Source organism: Diaporthe batatas, assembly GCF_019321695.1.
Source record: "Diaporthe batatas strain CRI 302-4 chromosome Unknown Contig00004, whole genome shotgun sequence".
Taxonomy (NCBI): Eukaryota; Fungi; Ascomycota; class Sordariomycetes; order Diaporthales; family Diaporthaceae; genus Diaporthe; species Diaporthe batatas.
The window spans coordinates 2,824,871-2,843,719 of record NW_025408551.1 but is presented as its reverse complement, the minus strand read 5'-3'; the positions used below and the strand labels follow the sequence as shown (position 1 = coordinate 2,843,719).

The following is an 18,849-nucleotide window of genomic DNA, read 5'->3' as shown; positions in this document are numbered from 1 at the left end:
GGTTGGTCAAGCAGGATTTGGATGTTCCTTGAGCTGACTTTGTATATAAACAGGGCTAAAATTTTGACTGAGATTCCCTTTGTGGGCTTCATTTCCATAGCGACCATCTTTTAGTCTCGCCATAGAACTACTTTAGCAGCAACTAACCCACAGGCTAGGTACTCATGTCTACAAGTTTAACAACACTACCAAGCCGGTACCCCTTAGCCCTATCTAGACACTATGAGGCTAAAGCCACATACACCTATTAAAATACTATTTTCTTTTTAACAATGCTAGGTCTAAACCGTTTACTGCTGTACAATGGTATTAACTTCCATATCCTCAGACATATGAGAAATAGAAGCGAAACTAGTTCACCTTGCTTTGACGGCAGAAATCATGACACATACCTACCTACCTAGGTAGCGCGGCGTCAACGCCGTCGTCAAGACGGTGCCCCTTAGCCTTGTCTGTGCGTCGCAAGGCTGAGGCCACAAGCACCTATCGTATTATAACTATCGTTATCGGCATCGTATTCTTTTCAAGCGCTGGGTCTTGAGTGCCCAGGTGCTTACCACCGTATGAAGGCGCCATGTATGTCCTCGGACGTATACGGAATAGAAGCGAAACCACATACCTACCTAGGTAAGTAGTGGCTGGTCTGCTGGGTGTCTGGAACTGAGCCCACTAATAGTATTGTTGGCGTCGAATTTAGGGTGATGATGGATAATCAGTCAAAATTAGTCACAACCTTGGAAGTGGCATGTTGCTGGAATAGCTCAATCGCAGTAGAGTAAATGAACATCAGCGGTGTTTGGTGGCCAAGATTGATTTCGAATGCAGTTAGGGATTCAAGATTTATGGATCTGAGAACAACACACGCCCTACGAGGTGACCCTGGGCGCCAGATGACTACCTAGGTACACAGGTACTTTTGTCCCCTGTCAATACCGTGGAGAGGAAAAACTTGACTTTCATACTAGAAATCAAGAAATCTGTCGCGATACAAGGTAGTCGCTATTGTACTACAATAGTGGTTCCGCTTTTACGTCATAAAACCTCACGCGTTTTGTCCCCCCCCCCTTCCAAAAGAAAAAAGACAGAAGAAACAGAGGATACCAAGGTAAGCTCTAGAGGGAAATCCCTCTGTCCAGCCTCCTCCAAGAACCGAAATTCCACATGTAGAGTCCTGCGCCAAGGTCCGGATTCCAGGGCCATCTCTGTTTTGATTCCAGTAACGCCTAGAACTCGTAGCCTGCTTGGCCGACATAACGTGACACCGGCAGGTCACGAGCGTCCCTCTCCCCCGGCCAGGTGACGGGCATCTGAAATGACATCAGATACCTCCATCCGCGCAGACAAGCCTCAAAGTCATCCAGATCTGCACGAGGCTTCTGTGGCTTCCAGTACCCGTGTGCCTTCTCAACTTCTTCGTCCAGAATGCGCCGAAGTGCCCAGCGGTCAGGGTCCCGCTGCTCCCCAGCCATCGCGGCCAGCGAGACGACCTGCGGGTTCGCAAACAGTTGCGGCGCGCGCGCCATGGATGTCGGGGTCGTAAGCAGCATACGAACGGAAGCTCCTCCTCTCGTGTTGTCCGCCGGATTCGCAAATCGCGCAAGCTTTTCCAGGACCAACTTGACGTCGAACCAAGGCCTCTTCTGCTCGTAAAATTCCACACCATCGATCAGGCACCATACCGCAGTGTTGCTGGGCATCGAGGACAGGATGTGCGACAGGAGGTTGCATAGGCAAGTGATGCTGCCTGCCTTGATGCCTACGATGTCATAACAATCGATGGCAATGGTATGATGATCTCCGAGGCGGTGGACCAGCTGGTAGATGAGGCTACGGACCATGGTGTGGCCGACGGTCTCCAGCTCCTCCAGGCAAATGGCAGCAATGGATCGCGGCGGGCCAGATTGTGCTTGTTTGTCAGCCAGCCTCAAGGCGCGCGGGCGACGCGGCGGTCCGGTGTGCAAACCGCAGAAGAACAGCAGCGGGATGCAACGCGGCGCCTCCCCCCACAGCGCGCGCCTGAGCGCGCTGCTAAAGATCGACAGTCCCGAAATCTGCGATGCCTGGTCGTAGTTTCCCTGGACGAGGAGATGGCCCGATTCCTTGCTGGTCAGCCAGCGGTGGAACTCGGGGTCGGCGGCGAGGCGTTCGGCGCGCGCTTCGTCCTGCAGAGAGACTACATCTTCACCGCTGCCGCTGACTTTCAGTGCGTCTTCGGTGACGCTGTCGGTGATGCCGGGGCAACCGAGCCAGCTGACGAGTTGTTCGACGGTGACGTCTTTCCGCGCTGGCTGGCGGCCAGGGGCGTTCTCTTGCGGGTCGATGAACTTGAACATTTCAGGTCGAGGAAATGGACGTGTTTGTTGGCTGTCGATGCTTCGGGTTGCACCAGGATGGCTGGGGTCTTGGTCGCAGGTCGCAGCTCGCCGACGATGGAGAGCCAAAACGGACGACCTTTTTATGTTCAACCGATGTGTTAGCAGGTTGGCCCTTTGCCTTGCATTAAGTAGGATTGGAGATCAGATCAATGACACCTGGGCAGTGATGTAGGCAGATAATTCAATGTGTCTGTGCTTATTCAATGCCATTCACTGGGTTATAGACTGAAGAACTTGTTGGTTGCCAGTATCGGACCGAATTGCCAACAATGTCAAACAGCTTGTCGTATGCCTTGCTCTTGCATGTTTGGGTCTTCCCGTTTTCCGTGCCAATGTTTCCCAATCAGCTGTCACTTTGGCATAGAATAACAGTAGAGAGCCCAAGACAATGGATTCGATATGGGATGTGGTCCTTCGAAAGCTGTTTGGTCTTCGATTTGGATTACAATAAGTACCTCATCTAATACAATGAAGGATGTCGTGTAATTCCCCCCCATTCTTCACGTCCACCACTCAGCCAGAATCGCGATGAGTGCCCCAAAGGCCACAAGACAATGCAACTTATAGATGCTGGCACCCATCAAGGGAAGGAGTCCATGTAGTATTGTCCATCAGTTACCAGCAGGCTGGTGTGGTTGTTACCCCGAATGGTGAAAGGCTCTGGGAAGTGGGCAATCGGGCCGAGGAAATTAACATCCGGGAAGATGTATTTATCGAAGAAATCCTCCTCGTGATTGGCAGTCCTTGTGTACGCGATATATGCACTCATTGTGCTCATTAAGACCTGCAGAACGACAAATTTAGCATGTCTTGGGGGGTCTGAGGTGAACTGGAAGGGACGAGATTTCAGGAGAAGTCAAAGGGCCAAAACAAAAAGACTCACACCAATGAAGAATTCAGCCCGGACAAGGGCCTGATAATCAATGACCCCCATGGAATCAAAATCCATCTCATTCACCAGCGACAGCATCTTTGGCTCATCCTTGAGGATCGTCCACTTGTCATGCACAGTGAAGTTCAGCGGCTCCAGCCTCTCCCGAAAGTTCTGGATCGCCTGCTGGTCCCCCGAGCTGACATAGACCGCCGACACTCCCTCACCATCCGGGCCCATCCCGCGGATCCGCAGCATCTCCTCCTCGAAGGCCGCCATCTGCTGGTCCGGGGAGCTCCGGTCAGACGGCCAGTCGCTCTCGCCGCGCAGGTGCACGCCGATGAAGGCCCCGCCGCCGAGCTGCGGGCGGCGCGCGATGGTGTCGCCGAGCCCGAGGAGCTGCGCGCGGAACGGGAGGCTGAGGTGCAGCTCCTTGCGGATCGTGTCCATCTCGTCGGAGCCGCGGTAGTTCCAGCCGAGGAACGAGTCGGCGTACCGGATGATCGTGGGGGTCTTCTTGTCTGTCGAAGCCGCCAGTATCGCCGGCAGGGCCAGGCCCTTGCGGAAGGCCCCCTTTGTCCAGCATGGGCCCGGCGCCGGGCATATTACTTGCGGCGGGGCTTCGATCGTCGCCTTGTCTGCCATGCTTCCCAGCGGAGGGATCGCATCTTTGTATGGCAGCCCTTCGCAGGCGACGCGCATCTGCAACTGTGGGCAGTTGGCAGCCATGGCGTCCTGCAGCGAGCGTAGGTCCCACCAGGTGTCCGCGCAGTGCTCCTTGCCTCTGGGGTCGACCTCGAGGTCGTCGCCGCGCATTGCTACAGGGGGTATGATGAGACCCGCGCCGGCGTCGATGGCCATTCGCAGGCAGCTTGTTATGCGGTTCCGGGCGTTGTTGAGCCCGCCGCAGAGGGATGTCCCGTTAGGTCCACATCCCTTGTGACAGTGGAGCCAAAGGTTCGGGGTCCAAACTGTTTCTGAGCAGAGGTCCTGGATGTGAGGAAGGTGAAGCTTTTCGGAACCACCGAATATGGATGGCCAGCTGGGTGAGGTAATCTGTCCGAAGATGTGAGGCAAACTCTCGCTGAATCTGAACAGGTCGTTGATCTCAGCTTGTCTTCTTTTCACAAGAATGACTGAGTAGATGACGACCACGGAGAAAACAGCGATGGCAATGCGCGTGTGGAATAGCATCTTGTGCGAAGACAACTTGCCAGTAGGGCAGCATGTGGTAATGTAATCTCGATAAACAAAGTAAAGGGTTCATCTGCACATGATCGATGGATATATCGCCAACATCTGCGCACCCTCACAGTTTATAGGGAGCCTGAAACAGCAATGTCCGGGAGTTCCAGGTCAGTAATCTGTTTCTATGGAATATCCACTGCGCGGAATTCTTGCCGTGACGGCTTCCTGGGATACCGCAACTATTATTCGCTAAGAAAGCTCCGTGGGCGGAACTGTGGCTGCGACAAATGGGACGGCACACTAGAAGTTTCACAGCCAATTGGTCAACTGGTCGGGACCCTGTCAGGACATGGCTCCAGAGCCATGGTCTGTGGGTGTGAACTCCCTTGGTATGCCGAAGGGAGTGGCCATGTGGGCCGTGCCCGACTCGATGCATGGGATACAAAGTTCCCTTTCAGCCCCATCATAATTAAAACGGACTCTCGAAGAGACTCTCCTCTCGGGTTGACTAGCGCGAAGAAGTTGCTGGGTTAACTGCCAAGTGATCTTTTCGGGTCCATGGACACGAAGGAGAAGCGTTGCAAGACTCGCTTACTATCGTGTCTTCTCTCCAGCCCCTTAAGAACAACCTCATACTGTCCAGAATGGCCTTGTTCCGGATTCCTTCCCACGGGGTACTCGTAACCTCTATAGGATAGTCTCTTACATATCGATTCCCATTGGCAAGGACTGACTTTGTAAAGAAGAAAAGCCCCCCCCCCCCCCAAGAAGAGAGTTGTTACGTAGATGGAAAGCATACCCCGGACCAGTCACATGTTGTCTTCTTTGAGCGTGTGTCGGCGCTACCCTAATAATGTGCGTGTCCTTTTTTTCCATCTCAAGCCTTAAACTAGTGGTTTCGCATATGCCGGGTATCTTTACGATGCGCATACAGTAACCAACCATTGAATCTGATGACGTGCCAATGGTTTCTCGTGTTTCCAAGCCAGCTACTCACACCGTGACGGTCAGCCCTAGCGCTAGACGCATCAAATGTGTTATTGTGTCAGAATTCTAACCAGGCTATGACTAGGTACCAGGTACCAAGCTGCATAATATGCGCCACCGTCATTGGTCACGATGTACGCTCCCGGCTGGTACTGTAGTGCCAATTCTGTAGAAGTTCGCTATGCGTTGAAAAAGACTCCTTGCCTCCAGATTCATGTTCTCTCAAGCTTTCATCTCGTCACATAACTGTCGGACAAAGAAACCACCAATATGCAAATGCTCGACATTCTTGGCCTCGGTGCGCGAGCAGCACAGGCACTGCGCTTGAACATCACCGCCACCGGTGCGGCAAATAACGCATCGACCATAGAGTGCTGGCAATTAGACAGTCCATTCGCATCCTCAGCAACACCGGGTATTCGCGGAAGCGCAACGGCACTATTAGGAGATGTAGGAAATGCCTCATTCACTGTCATACCCGCCGCCTTTGACGGCGGGCTCCACACCGCGCCTTTCAACCAGTAAGACCCACGATCCCCTCACCCCAAACCATGATGAACATTCCTTTGCTCTGGACCGAGACTATGCGCGAGACTGAAATCCTTCAGATGGGTCATCTTCCTCTCGGGACTGGCTTACGTCACGTTGCCGACCGACAATAGTACTAGCGCTTATGCGGTCGGCGGCGAGTTCGGGGTCACGTTTGCTGCCGATACCGCTGCGGTGAGCGCCCAAGGCCATCGAAGTCAATTCCCGGGTGCCACTGAGACGGTGATTCTCACCATCCCGGCTAAGGATGGCCTGGTGCCTGAGCACGTTGTTTTGCACAACGGCCCATGTGCCGCGGAAGACGTGGGAGGGCTTCGCGGGTTGGCGGCGGGCTTGATTAATTAATTGTTCATAAAATCTCTCTGAAGGTTCAGCTTTCTCTTTACTGCTTCCGTTCCATTAGCAAAATGCAAAGCCTTTGCACGGCACGCCTCTGTTTGTACTCACTGTTTTGCATGGTAGGGTAGACGCTTTCCGTGTTGTCTGCTGAATACTGCCACATGCGACAGCACCACATAGCCACCAGCGCATCCAAGGTCTTGCGTGGCAACGACGCCGTGACTATCAGCCGGTGTGTGTCCTCCCCCTCGTCCTCGATAGCCACGGCCTTGCCCTCCCCGTCCGTCCACTCATAGCCTCCCTTCTTGTGGTCGATCTCAAACACCGGTTTCGTATTCCTGTAAAAGGTCGGGAGGCCGAGATCTTTCTTGCTGTGCTTCCCGGACTTGTCAACCCGCAGCACCGTCCAGTGTTTCCGCCCCGGGAACCGCGACCTCTTGAGCCCCAGGGTCCCCGCCTCCTTGGTGGTGCTGGACACAGGCTCGATGTAGAAGTTTGGCGACTCCGAGGGCCACGAGTCATACCCGCCAGGGACCTTGTGCTCGTGCCTGAGGTTGTAGATGTGCCTGTCGCGAGGTTTCACGGCCGGCTCTCCGCCCGGCGTCGTCTTGACGCTGTACTGGACACGCTGTAACTCGACGTTGTGGCTTGTATGGGTCAGGGTTGCGATACCCCTGTTAAGCTGGTAGAGCGGCGCCGAGTCAGCTGATTCAGCATGGATGGACTGCCCGGCGAGTATGAGAATGGTGGGCTCGCACACGTCGACGACCGCATCATACTGGGGCGGCCCGTCTGCATTTGGGCCTGCTGTTGCTGGAGCTGACATGGTATGGATGTGCTAGACGACCAAGGGGGGATGTCAATGCTGCCCTGTACGCGGGGAGAGATGAATGGGACGGGTGAGGACGGCTCCAAAGCTGGGTGGTGAGGTGGTCTTATGCCAAGCCGTCGCCTGTGAGTACCAGCGGATGAGAGCGAATTGCAGCCTGGTCAAGTTGCAGGTGATCAGCGTCGAGCTTGGCGCTACACCGCATTTGAACAGCAACTTCCCAGGGCGGTTAATCAGTACCAGAATGTAAACAGGCGATGGATGTTCGTGGGACCGAATATTCGCGCACCTAAAAAACGTATACCGCGCATCCTATCCTTTCCTAAAAAGGTACCTTTATATAGAGAACGGAAATTCGTACACCTAAAATTAGAAGGTATATACTTAGATATAATTAAGTAGGGTTATAGCTAATTAGAAGACTTTATTTTACTTATTAGATTATTTAAGTAGTGCTTTTTATATTTTACTTAATATATTTAGTAAAATCTTTTTTTCCTATTTAATTATATTTATTAATTATTATTTAATTATAAGTTAAATTAATTATTTAAGTAGTAAAAATTATTAATTAAGGATTAAATTTTTATTATATTTATTTAAATATTGTTTTTAAATATTATAGTTAATAATGTAAATATTAGATTATTTTAAGTTTAAACTATATTAGTAAGTTAATTATTATAATTAGAATTATAGTATTATTATTATTAATTATTGCTTTTAGTACTTTTTAATTTTTTATGTTTTTAAAGTTTTTAATAATAAATATAATATTTATAAAGAATTTAATGTTAAATTAAATAAAGCTATAAAATTAGTTAGTTAGTTAATAGTTTTTATAATTTTAAGGTAAATTAAAGGATTTTAGTTTATAGTTATAATATATAATAATTTTTAACTTTAATTATTTATAATATTATTATAATTAAAACTAACTACCCTTAGTAAGGAGTTATTTATATAATTAAGGTTATAATAGGTAAGTAGAAACTTATAGTTTAGGAAGAAAAGTATGTTTATTATAGGCTTTAGGTGGTAGTTAGAATAGAATAAAGTTAGGTTAAGTTAATTATAAATTAATATAAATTCCTTTCTTAAACTATTTATAATTTTTCATAATAAAACTAAAAAACTTAAATTTATATTTTAATAAGAATATTTTATAATTATATTAAAATTTAATATAATAAAGTTTTAATTAATAAAATAAAGAAAAAAATAGGGTATTTATATATTAATATAAGTAATATTAAATTAATTTAAAAATAAAACTATTAATATTATTATATTTAAAATAAAAGAAAGTATTATTAGTATCTTTTAGTATAAAAGTAATAAATGATATAGATTTAAGAGTAATATTTTACTTAATATTTCTTTTTAATTATATTTATATAACTAATAATAAGAAAATATTATATTTTTAAGTATAGTTATAATATATATAAAGAAAAACTTACTTTTATTTTAAGGTATTATTAATAATAAAAGAAATTAAGCTTTTAATAGCTTTTAAAATAAATTAAATTACTATTAGTAGAATATAAGGTTATAAATTTAAAGGTTATTATTATTAATTATAATATTATTTTAATTAATATTATTAAGTATATATTTTTATATTTATTATTAATTTTATATTTTTATATTAATATAAATATTATTTTTAATATTAAAAAAATAATAAAGGGTATTAAGCTTAGAATATAAAAGAAAAAAAGCTAATAATAAAAGGGTTTAGGAGTTAAGGATTTAAATATAGCTTTATTTAATACTCTAATAAAAAGTAAAATAACTATTTTATTAAGGGTTTTAAATAAAGTCCTTTATATTTATTAAACTCTATTTAATTTATTTAAATTTATAAAGTACTTAACTAATTATTAAGTTTTTAATTTAACTTAATATTATTTATAAAAGGAGTTTTTAAATTAATAAATAATAATTTAGTATTTAAAGACCTACTATATAAATAAAAAAAGGGAGATTATAGTTAAATAGGTGGTTTATAAAACCTATAAAGTTTTTAATTTTAATTTATATATAATATTTTTAATAAAAGTATATATTAAAAGTTTAAAATTTATTTAGGTTATAAAATAAAGAATACTTTTACTTTATTAAGGTTATTTATAAAGCTTTAAAGGATATTATTTATAACTTTAAATTAGAAAAGATATATTAGAAAATATTTTCCTTTTAGAAGTTTAATAGGTAAAAGTAGTTAGAAAGTTTTTTAATATAGGTTTTATAAGTAGTTTTAGATTTTTTAAATATTAAAAGGAGGCTATATAAATACTTAAAGGTAAAATTATATAAAATAATTATTAATAATTAATTTATATTTACTTTATATTTATATAATATAGCTTAATTTATATTAATTAAATTATTAATAGAAAGGAGGTTAAATAATTTTTAAAAGGTTAATATATATAAATTCTTTTAGTTTAATTATAACTTATTAATTAATAACCCTTTATTTATAGTTTATTTATTAAAGTAAGTTAAATTGATTAAGGATACCCTTATAAAATAGTTATATTTATAATTAATAAGGTAAGTATTTTTAAGTAGAGTATAAGTTAAGTAATAATTATAATAAGTAAGTAAATTAAATTAATAATTATTAATTTAGGAAATAAGGTAGGGAATAAAATAAGGGTAATAATAATCTCTCTTTCATAAATAAATTTAGTTTAAAAGTAAAATAATTTAATCTTATAATTTTTAAATAAAAAGGATATTTATAATAGTAATATTTAGTAAAGGACTATTTAATAAGATTAGTAGTTAGTAGTAAAGCTTATAAGGTAAGTAAACTATTAGTTAAAGCGATAATCTACTCTCTTAGGTATATCCTTAAGCACCCTATTAGTAGTTAAAAAGTAGTATATAGGGATATAAAGAACTATTAACTAATTGCTATAGATAGATCTAACTATAAATAACCTTATTAATAATAATAAGAGTATATAACTTAAAATTTAAGTATATATATAATTAAGTATAAATTATATTTAAAATATTATCTATTTAAGCCCTAATATATATAATTTATATAATTTTTAACCTCTCTTTTATTAATTAGTGAGAAAATAGTATTAAGTATTAGTTGTATATAATAACCTTACTAATTATTATAGTGGGCCTTAGTTAAAATAAATTTATATATATATATAGGTATTATTTAGTTATATTTAAGTGTGCGCTTTTTAATTTTAGGTGCGTAAATTTTCGTTCTCTTTATATAAGCCTTTTTACTAACTTTAATGTTTAAAAATCAATATAACCACCACTTTAAGATATAGAATAAAAGAATATAAATTTATATACTCTACTTAATATATAATATAAAATTAATTTAAATAAATATAATTATTATACTTCTAGTTTTTTAAAATTATATTTAATTTAAGAAGAACATTTAATAAGTAAGAATATTTATATATTAGATCCTTTACTCTATTATAATAACTAAGAATAAACAAGTAATATATTAATAGAAATTTAAAAATGTTTGTTTCAAGGTGCGCGAATATTTGATCCTAAGTTCGTGAGGCAATCCTGCAGCCGTGAGGCGCATGCTGACACGGTGCTGCTCAGCCACTCAGGCACTCCAAACATATAGCTGCCTGGAATTTTGGAAAAGCGAAATAATACCTCAAAGACTTTTATCGTGTTCGATGCTTTGTTGCATTTATGGATTGCTTTCGGCTGAATTCCTATCTGTGGGTCATACAAGAGTTTGAGGAATTATCAGACCAATGACTCCTGGAGCTTCGAATCCTGTGGGTTAAGGGTGGGTGGAAAAGCACCTGGCAGCTCATGCAATCCCCGAAAGAATTCCTTTTTAGAATATATTCCAGTCACACTAGATTGAACTTTGCCATCCCGACGGAAACTGAAGCTAATTGACTCCATCCAACAAGGTAAACAGATCACGAGTTCGTGTATCTAATCAAATCTGCATGAAGTAGTTCTCTGGGCACGTTTGGCACGAGCTTTTGTTATCGGTATATCTGTCCCTTTTGACATAATAATGGGGGTTGATTGAATTCGTCACATCTGCAATCTATGCAAGGGGTGCACCTAGGTCCATATCTACCGGGAGACCGCTCGTGGATCACATCATCAATAGAATGTTTTTCCCTCACAAGCCGTCACCTTGTAGGTTTTACAAGTAGAGAATACGCCTAACTCAAAGAGCATATAAGCTACCATCCGCAGACCAGCTTTCGTCACACTATCATTTCTTGCCTGTTGAGCCTTACACCACATACATTTTATATATACGGGGATTAGAAACGATACAAAACCACTGGAGTTTTATAGTGTTTTCAGGTGCCATATCAAATTAATAAGAAATGACATACCAATTTATCAACTTTCTACCAGTTGCTGTTCATTGAGGGTTGCTCTACTACTAGGAGCAAGCACTTGGGTCGGCACTGCGCTCTACCTCCGCTAATCAGCCTGAGGCTTGTTACCCGGCAGTCCCACTTGCCCCACTTGCGATCTATTACAGGAAACGAAAGGCACAGCCGATTTTAGGCACCTGCGTCCTACTTTTAACAACTCAAACAAGTTCAATTTTTGCAAGTGTATAGTTGGTGGCACCAGTCAATGAGCAACTGTCCTGCTGGGTACAAACTTGCACAAAGCCTGTGCCATGGAATGAAAGCCAACCACCCACTCAAACCCACATATTTCCATGATTTTATGACTTTCACCCTTGTATCCCTGAAGATCTTGTAATGTGATTCTACTTGCGCCTGACCTGCAGTTCCTCCGGCATCTCTGCGGGACCAGCTCCAGTGCCAGCAATGGCAAGCTGTTTAAAAAGGTTGAGTCAACACTTTGATCAAGGATGTCTTTGTTCCCGAACAACTTGAAACGTGACCAACACAAAAAGAAGCTGAAAATATAACCGGATTCAAATATAAACCATTGAGCTTACCAGGTCTGCAACCTTGGCCTCGTCGAAGCCAGCAATGTCATACTTGGTGACCCCATCAGCAAGCACCAGGGTGTCAGGGGCAACAGAGCCCTCGCAGGCGCTGTCCGCGGCACGCTTCCGGCCGACAAAGTAGTAGAAGGAGCCCGTGTAGTTGGGCCGAGAGTTGACACTCATGCAGACCCAGTTGTCCCCGCGGAGCTGAGCGGTCCATTTGGGCGAGCCGCAGCCGCCACCGGAGAAGCCCAAGGCATCAATGTTCCAGTTGGTAGGGACGCCGCGGTAGGCAACGGTGGGCGAGTTGCCGGTGCAGCAGATGTTTGGGTTGGCGTTTGTGCAGATGGCAGCGGCGCCCGAGCAGTCGCCAGAGTTATGGAAGTAGATGTCGATGGCCGACACGGTGGCAACGAGGCCCAGGAGGATAGAGATGAATTGCATGGTGGCTAGGGGGGATTGGTGTTCAGGTCTGAAGTGTAGATGAGTGAGGAGGATGAAGAGCAACATTCTACACAGGCATAACAGCGGAAGACGGCGCTCATTTATAGATTTATCAACTAGAACTCGGCCTAGACGTCTCCGGGCATTGATACTTAGGTATTATTACCAACTCTCACGGAACTCTGCCTAGGTACGCTTGGCCCGGGTTAGTCGCCCTCCCATCGGGCTTCACTCACCGCCAACCTCTCTTACATGCGCCGTACCCGCGTGAAATAAATACTTTACCTACCAATCGGGGAATGTTGAATTGCTTGAAGAGTGAAGAATGAGTCTGGGCTTGGGAAACATCGAGTCTGGGCGAAGGATCACCTAGTTAGCGTTCGAGACTAAACATTGGGGTCCGAAACTCCACAAGTACACGGGCGTTACATCAACGAAGGGCGTTCCATCAACACTTGATGGGCCAAAGAGGAGGTTTAGGCAGCAGTCTCTCTCAAGTTCAAGAGATGCAAGTTGTAATGGCGCCTGGCACTTAAATGGAAACTGTTCATTGACCTATACTGTCTAGCCAATGAAGGAAGGTGAGTATAGTTTCGTAGGATGTGACGACCTCGGCGGCTAGTGTATGGTCAAGCCAAGAAGATTTAAACGTTAATGGGAATCGCTAGGGAGTCCCACGTAAGATCTAGCTAACTAGCAGCCTTACCCGTACCAGACTCGTTCCTTGCCAATGTAGTATGAAGGATTATGTAGGACCTAGGCGAAAACTGTGAAAACCTAAGTATCTTGGCAAAACCTAGACAGCCTAAGGCTAACATGCCTCCACTATGGAATGCACGATGGTACACCCGGGTCACGGAGAGAGCCATGCTCGGCTTCCAGTGCAACCATCTCCAACACATATCCGAACAACGGCTGCATCACACCCAGTTTCTCAAATCCAACATGTACATCGCGGCGGAGACTCGGAGTAGCGAGTGCCGAAGATTAACTCATGTCTGTATCCCACCATTGATCATGAGTTAGACAGACAAGATCAACGCTAACTTCAGGATAGGTCTGGGACGAGACATTGGGAGGCGCTCAAATCGACCTCAAGTGATAAAGCGACGACCTAATAAGTTGTAAGCTCTTGAAACAGTGGAAATAGGGTAGATCATGTTGTCGTTAGTTCAGACAAGGGGCTATGGAGGAGCTCGACAATAGAGGACGACGGCCGGCGAGCAGGTCCCGACAGCACTTGGTGTGATGTCCGAGCACTTCCTGCGCAGCACCATGACACTGGCTGGAAATCTCAGAATCTCCGCAGCTTGCTTTTGGCAGAAATACTTTCGATGTGGAGGCGGCGTCAGGTCACGCCAAGCACAGTGTTTGGCGTCTATCGGGAGGACCCGAGGCCCTTGTCTTGTTAATAAACGACCCTGGTCATGAATAGGATGACGAACGTGTGCGAGGGCTCAGAAGTGTTATTTTAAGACGACACAAACCCATACTGTTACCTAGGTACCTCTTCAAGTTCCAAGATATCAAAAGGAAGTTGAGCTAGATCTCGAATACTTAGCTAAATATAGATGTGGGATCCCAGGATCAACTTATCTTTTCCCTCTGCTAGGCACGGTGAGGTAGTGTGCATTTACACACCTAGGCTGGGCAACGCCATCTAACTCCTCTTCAAGTTGAACACGGAAGTATACCAACTCTTCGATTCGTGTACCGATTTCACCAGCCAGTCAGAATGGGAGGAGACTCGTTGCCGGTCTAGATTCCGCCTTATGACTGTGATTAAAGTCGCACAACGTTGCTGTCCTACTGGAAATCCCTGTTCAAGTAAGAGTGGCGCACCTTTAAAGCAGGTTTCTGATGCATTTTATTGAAATGGTGGGTTACCATTTATAAGCCACGGATAGAACCTTGCCCAATTTGTGTGCCGTGCATGCAGTTCAATTCGTCAGTTAGATTCGGTGAGCCCTCCCTCGCCACCCATCAGGCTGACAGTTGCCTGGAGTTCAAATTGGCTTCAAGGCAGTTTTAGACGAGTATTTCAGCCGTTGAACAGCTAAAGACGCAGTCATGAGTCGATCACTTCTATCCCAGTATACTTCAACCACTCGTTGCGATCTTCCCATCGGACGAACAGGCCCCACAACAAATTGGCCCCAGTGCGTCTACTTTCGACCATACTCGACCTACATTATCAAGACGCCTCGCGAGATAATGGGGTCCGACGGCTTCCAGTGCCCTGAGGACAGTAACTCAACCGACTGCCTCCTGCGTGCACTACTCCAATCATTTAACGAGAAAAAGAAAGCCGACGACAAAGAAATCAATTGGGACCCAATAAGCTTTTCGATCACGGTCCTGATCGGCATTCTCGCCCTATTATTTGCTTCGGCAACTATTTTCCAAGCCATTTCGGCCACAGGAAAAAGTCGACGAGTAACTAGTAATCGTGCTATTGGAAAATGGTCAAGGCAAACTCGAAAAACATGGTCTTGGACGGAAATGAATTTCCAATACACAGCATCAACGCCCATCTTGCTGGAGAAATTGTTCCCGCCTATAACAGAGCATGAAGACTCCTTAGATGGTAGTCATGTCGAAGAGGACTTTGACAATCACGAGATAGAGACTCGGAACACCCCCAACGAGGCACAGACTGGTCGCAAACTCCAGCGGAGGAATGTCTCCAGAGCGAAACAGTCCAGCATGCCTTCTGGAACTGCCAGTGGGATGTCAGGACCATGCAATTCACAGCCGAAGGGATCTGAGGTCGTGAGGTCATCCCACTGGCCATCACACCACCCTTCTGCGGCGTGGCTTGAATTCTTCAAAGAAGTGGGCTTGGACAAGTTGGAGATTCGCGATTGGAACGACAGCATACGGGAGGTCTCCGCAGATTATCTACCAGACGATCTCATGGCTGCACCCGCCTACGGACAAGTCGGGGCTATCATTGCAGCTGCAGCAACGGCCGGTATCCAGAAGTTATACATTGACCAGCAAAACTATCCAATTGTCCTTGGCCATGGGTTTCAGATAGACTTCCGACAACACCCATCTCTCGGACTTATTGGCGCTTACTCAAGATACGGAAAGCCACGCAAATCTGAATGCTCAGGAGGTCTAGGGCTGGAAGAATTGTGCTTTTCAATGCAATACGGCCGAGGCAACGTTCCGTTCCGTGGCTCGGGGACAATGGATGTGTACGCCAAGGCCGCGCGACGACGAATTCTTGGGCAATGGTTCATGGGCCAGAAAGGCTTTGCACTGCAGAACCCCACAGACGAAGAAAAGTATTTCTTTATAGATCGGGATGCTCTGTCAGAGGGCTTTCTGCCACTGATTATCGGCCTTCAAGCCTGCACGCCGAGGTACATCCCTGCATTGTTTCCAGTCGCATCAATGCAGACTGGCTTCCCTCTTACCGCGCTTGCCTTGCAAGGTACTTATTGGGCAAAGGAGGATCTTCGAAGGTACAGTCAGTCGCACATATACCAATGGCCAGAACATCACTTTGCTGAGAGCTGGGGCGGATTCAAGTGGCATGACATTGGGGACCCGACCGTGCGCCGCCCCGATATCGAAAAGATGTACCTTGATCTCGACCCTAAATTGGTGGACTTCTTCGGTGGAATGAGAGGCGCCTTTGTAGAGAAGATCTCTCAAAATGAGCCCTCGCTGGTACATGCGATGAGTCACGGCGCGAGCAATAGAGCTAGAGCAGGAGGAAGCTCAGTGAATCAAGCGGCCGACGAATCAGCAGAGGCACCAACAAATCCAGAAAGGGAGGAAACCAGAGCCGCTAATTGCAACAGTGTGGACGCCGCGGCAAAATGGACAGGCCAAGGGGCCAAAGCTACTGATGGCCACCGTGTGGTGCTCCACATGTGTCTGAAGCTTCTGTATCGACCCGAAGAGCTTCAAACCTGGTTCTTCGGGGCATCACCGGTTGAGCAAAGAGCCCTCAGGTTGATAATACTTGAGCAAATGAAACAAGTGGACCGATGGCTCAATAGAGAAGTACCGAATATGGAAACCCGATCTGTCTTTCTGTGCAACACAACCATATTCTTCTCACGCGCAGAGAGGATGATAGAGGAAAGTCCCGACTGCCTGGACGCTCATTCAAAAGATCCAGGAAATACCGGACTACAAGAATCGGTCGAGTCTGCTAGGACGATTCATAACAAGACGTTGCGAGCACTCTGCAGAGTGTTAAGAAGTCCCGAAGAGAATCAATCCCTAGTCCAAAAACTGGAGAAATTTGTGGATCCGGACCCGAAATATTATCCTTCGAGGAACCTTTGGGACAGAATAAGCATCTTGATTCACAACAACTTGGAAGAGGATCCAAAATCCGACCAACGTGGGGGGGCAGGACCAACGGGAGACCCAAGGGAACCAGAGGAGTCTGAAGACCGGGTTAAGAACACTGATGACGTGATCATATATCGCTGCCTCATGATGATACTGCTATTTCAGACGGCCGCGGACAGCAGCAGAATCCTCGAGTCAGGGCTTTGGGGTACGGTTGTGCCTTTCATATAGCGACACTAGATTAATCGCAGTTGTCGGGCGGCAACTACCCTCCAATCATTGGCAATTCTCAAATGAGGGAGGGTTCCAGCCACTTTCACCATTGGCGTTCTGGCCAATTTGTGTGGAGGCAAAATGCCTCTGCCAGTCTAACTCAGAGGCACGGGGCTGCAAGTTGGTGCTTCGTATTTTGAGGTCCAGTTGTATCACTACAAGGCGCCTCCAGTCTTTTATGCGGCAATGCCTTCTTCTTTCTCGATATCTTCCAGACTGGGACACCACTTGTCCTGCAAGCCCTTATCAAGCGAATTCTCGTAGACATCCTTGCCCCACCACTCGCCCCAGCTGGTGAGGAAGATCTGCTCCGGGTCCTCGGGGAAGTCATCACGGGTAAAGGCCCGCCAGATGTTTTGAGCGCCTAAACATCAAGCATACATGTTAGCCGAACGGGAGATCTAGAGCCAATTCACATGTGTATTTCCGGGAAGCAACTTGCCCTCAGGTACGGTCTTGGCATCGGGCATGTCCATGGTAAGCTTCAAGCTCCCATGGCGCGCGATGCCGGTCTGGGGGATCAGGCCGGGGGAGACGGCCACGATGCGGCACTCGGGCAGCTGGCGGCGCCACCAGTGGGCGCCCAGCAGCTGCGCGAACTTGCTCTCGCAGTAGATGGTCTGGTCTCCGGTGCCAGAGTCGGCCAGCAGGTGGTTGTCGAGCACGGCTGGCGGTGCGGTCAGCTCCAGAACTCGAAGTGAAGTGTGGATCTGGGATGTGAGGGGAGAGGCTCTCACAGGTGTCGGGTACGGCCCGGATGGCGCCGGACGATACTACCACCACGCGGGACTTGGACTCGACCAGCTTCTCGCGGAAGAGGTGCGTCAGATAGTGCTGAGCTGGAAAGGGGTTAGTGGCTGGGATAGATCATCCCGTGGGCCAAGCCATGGTGCCGGTCTAGGAGCCTCACAGAGATGGTTGACGACATATGGCTCGCACCACTTGGAGCCGTGCGGGCCGGGGCCGCTGGCGCCCTTGGCCATGCCGGCGTTAAGCATGAGGTAGTCCAGCCTGTCCCGCCCGAGCTTCTCGAGGGCCTGGTGGGCGAACGACTTGACCGTCTTGAGGTTCGACAGCTCGAGAGGGAGGATCATGAGGCTGTGGGTGGTGCTGTCGAACTTGAGGTCATCGTATGCCTCCTTTGTCCTCTCCGTGTCGCGGGCGCCGAGGATGAACCTGTACGGCTCCGGCTTGGCCAGCAGCTGCTTCACCAGCTCGAAGCCCTTTCGGACGACAGCTGTTAGCCAGTTCTCATTGCAGCGCTTTATTACTACCGACCAGAAGGTTGCAACAGGCTGAGAGAGATGTGAGCTTGAAGAGTCCAGAACAGACGTACCAACCCGGAAGAGGCCCCGGTAGCCACGACAGTTTTCGCTGCAAGACTTGTCATTTTGCTGATCTTAGATACTAATATGAGTTACTAAACAGTCAGTGGGTTGAAGTTTCGGTACCGTTTTCGACATGAAATTCGTCTATCAAGGCGCGAGAAGGGGGTACTGATGAGGTCCTGAGTCGGACTGGCCGGGTCTATCGGACGTGGGATCAACGATGGGTCCGTGTCAGCAGAAGCTGACAAATGACGTACTGAATTCACTTCATTGACGCGAATTAACCATCCTCCCGAAGTCTTTAGGGAACAGACCACATATCCTCAAGCTTATTACTAGTGTCCGAATTTACCCCTTGCATTTTCCTAAACTGCTTTATGGACTAGACTACATGA

General features: G+C 45.9%; 5 protein-coding genes across 5 annotated transcripts; all 5 read right to left on the bottom strand.

The window, feature by feature from the left end:
- Positions 1-1,223: 1,223 nt before the first annotated feature.
- KVR01_004069 (uncharacterized protein) lies at positions 1,224-2,333 on the bottom strand (the record flags this gene model as incomplete). Its single annotated transcript, XM_044781743.1, has 2 exons — positions 1,224-1,906; positions 1,964-2,333. The coding sequence occupies 2 exons, from the start codon at positions 2,331-2,333 to the stop codon at positions 1,224-1,226; spliced, it is 1,053 nt and encodes a 350-aa protein (XP_044646233.1).
- A 622-nt stretch (positions 2,334-2,955) lies between these two features.
- On the bottom strand, positions 2,956-4,440 carry KVR01_004806 (uncharacterized protein; the record flags this gene model as incomplete). The annotated part of the gene is made up of 2 exons (XM_044784898.1): positions 2,956-3,159; positions 3,259-4,440. 2 exons carry the CDS (start codon positions 4,438-4,440, stop codon positions 2,956-2,958), a joined length of 1,386 nt encoding a protein of 461 aa, XP_044646970.1.
- An 831-nt stretch (positions 4,441-5,271) lies between these two features.
- Positions 5,272-7,245, bottom strand: KVR01_004566 (uncharacterized protein). The gene is made up of 2 exons (XM_044787943.1): positions 6,418-7,245; positions 5,272-6,358 (listed from the first exon to the last, which is right to left on the bottom strand). The coding sequence occupies exons 1-2, from the start codon at positions 7,133-7,135 to the stop codon at positions 6,312-6,314; spliced, it is 765 nt and encodes a 254-aa protein (XP_044646730.1). The 5' UTR covers positions 7,136-7,245; the 3' UTR covers positions 5,272-6,311.
- Positions 7,246-11,906: 4,661 nt separating this feature from the next.
- Positions 11,907-12,536, bottom strand: KVR01_004621 (uncharacterized protein; the record flags this gene model as incomplete). The annotated part of the gene is made up of 2 exons (XM_044791541.1): positions 11,907-11,975; positions 12,102-12,536. The coding sequence occupies 2 exons, from the start codon at positions 12,534-12,536 to the stop codon at positions 11,907-11,909; spliced, it is 504 nt and encodes a 167-aa protein (XP_044646785.1).
- Positions 12,537-14,603: 2,067 nt separating this feature from the next.
- KVR01_004676 (uncharacterized protein) lies at positions 14,604-18,720 on the bottom strand. Its single transcript, XM_044793795.1, has 5 exons — positions 18,463-18,720; positions 18,037-18,349; positions 17,864-17,965; positions 17,569-17,793; positions 14,604-17,490 (listed from the first exon to the last, which is right to left on the bottom strand). Exons 1-5 carry the CDS (start codon positions 18,514-18,516, stop codon positions 17,303-17,305), a joined length of 882 nt encoding a protein of 293 aa, XP_044646840.1. The 5' UTR covers positions 18,517-18,720; the 3' UTR covers positions 14,604-17,302.
- Positions 18,721-18,849: the final 129 nt, after the last annotated feature.

Excerpts from the sequence above, each read along its gene's own strand:
- KVR01_004566 (XM_044787943.1), bottom strand. The coding sequence starts at position 7,135 with ATGTCAGCTCCAGCAACAGCAGGCCCAAATGCAGACGGGCCGCCCCAG. Across the intron at positions 6,359-6,417 it reads CTACCCTACCATGCAAAACA|CAGTAAAGAGAAAGCTGAAC; the intron begins GTGAGTACAAAC and ends ATGGAACGGAAG.
- KVR01_004676 (XM_044793795.1), bottom strand. The coding sequence starts at position 18,516 with ATGACAAGTCTTGCAGCGAAAACTGTCGTGGCTACCGGGGCCTCTTCC. Across the intron at positions 18,350-18,462 it reads CCGGGGCCTCTTCCGGGTTG|GGCTTCGAGCTGGTGAAGCA; the intron begins GTACGTCTGTTC and ends GTCGTCCGAAAG. Across the intron at positions 17,966-18,036 it reads ATATGTCGTCAACCATCTCT|CTCAGCACTATCTGACGCAC; the intron begins GTGAGGCTCCTA and ends ACCCCTTTCCAG.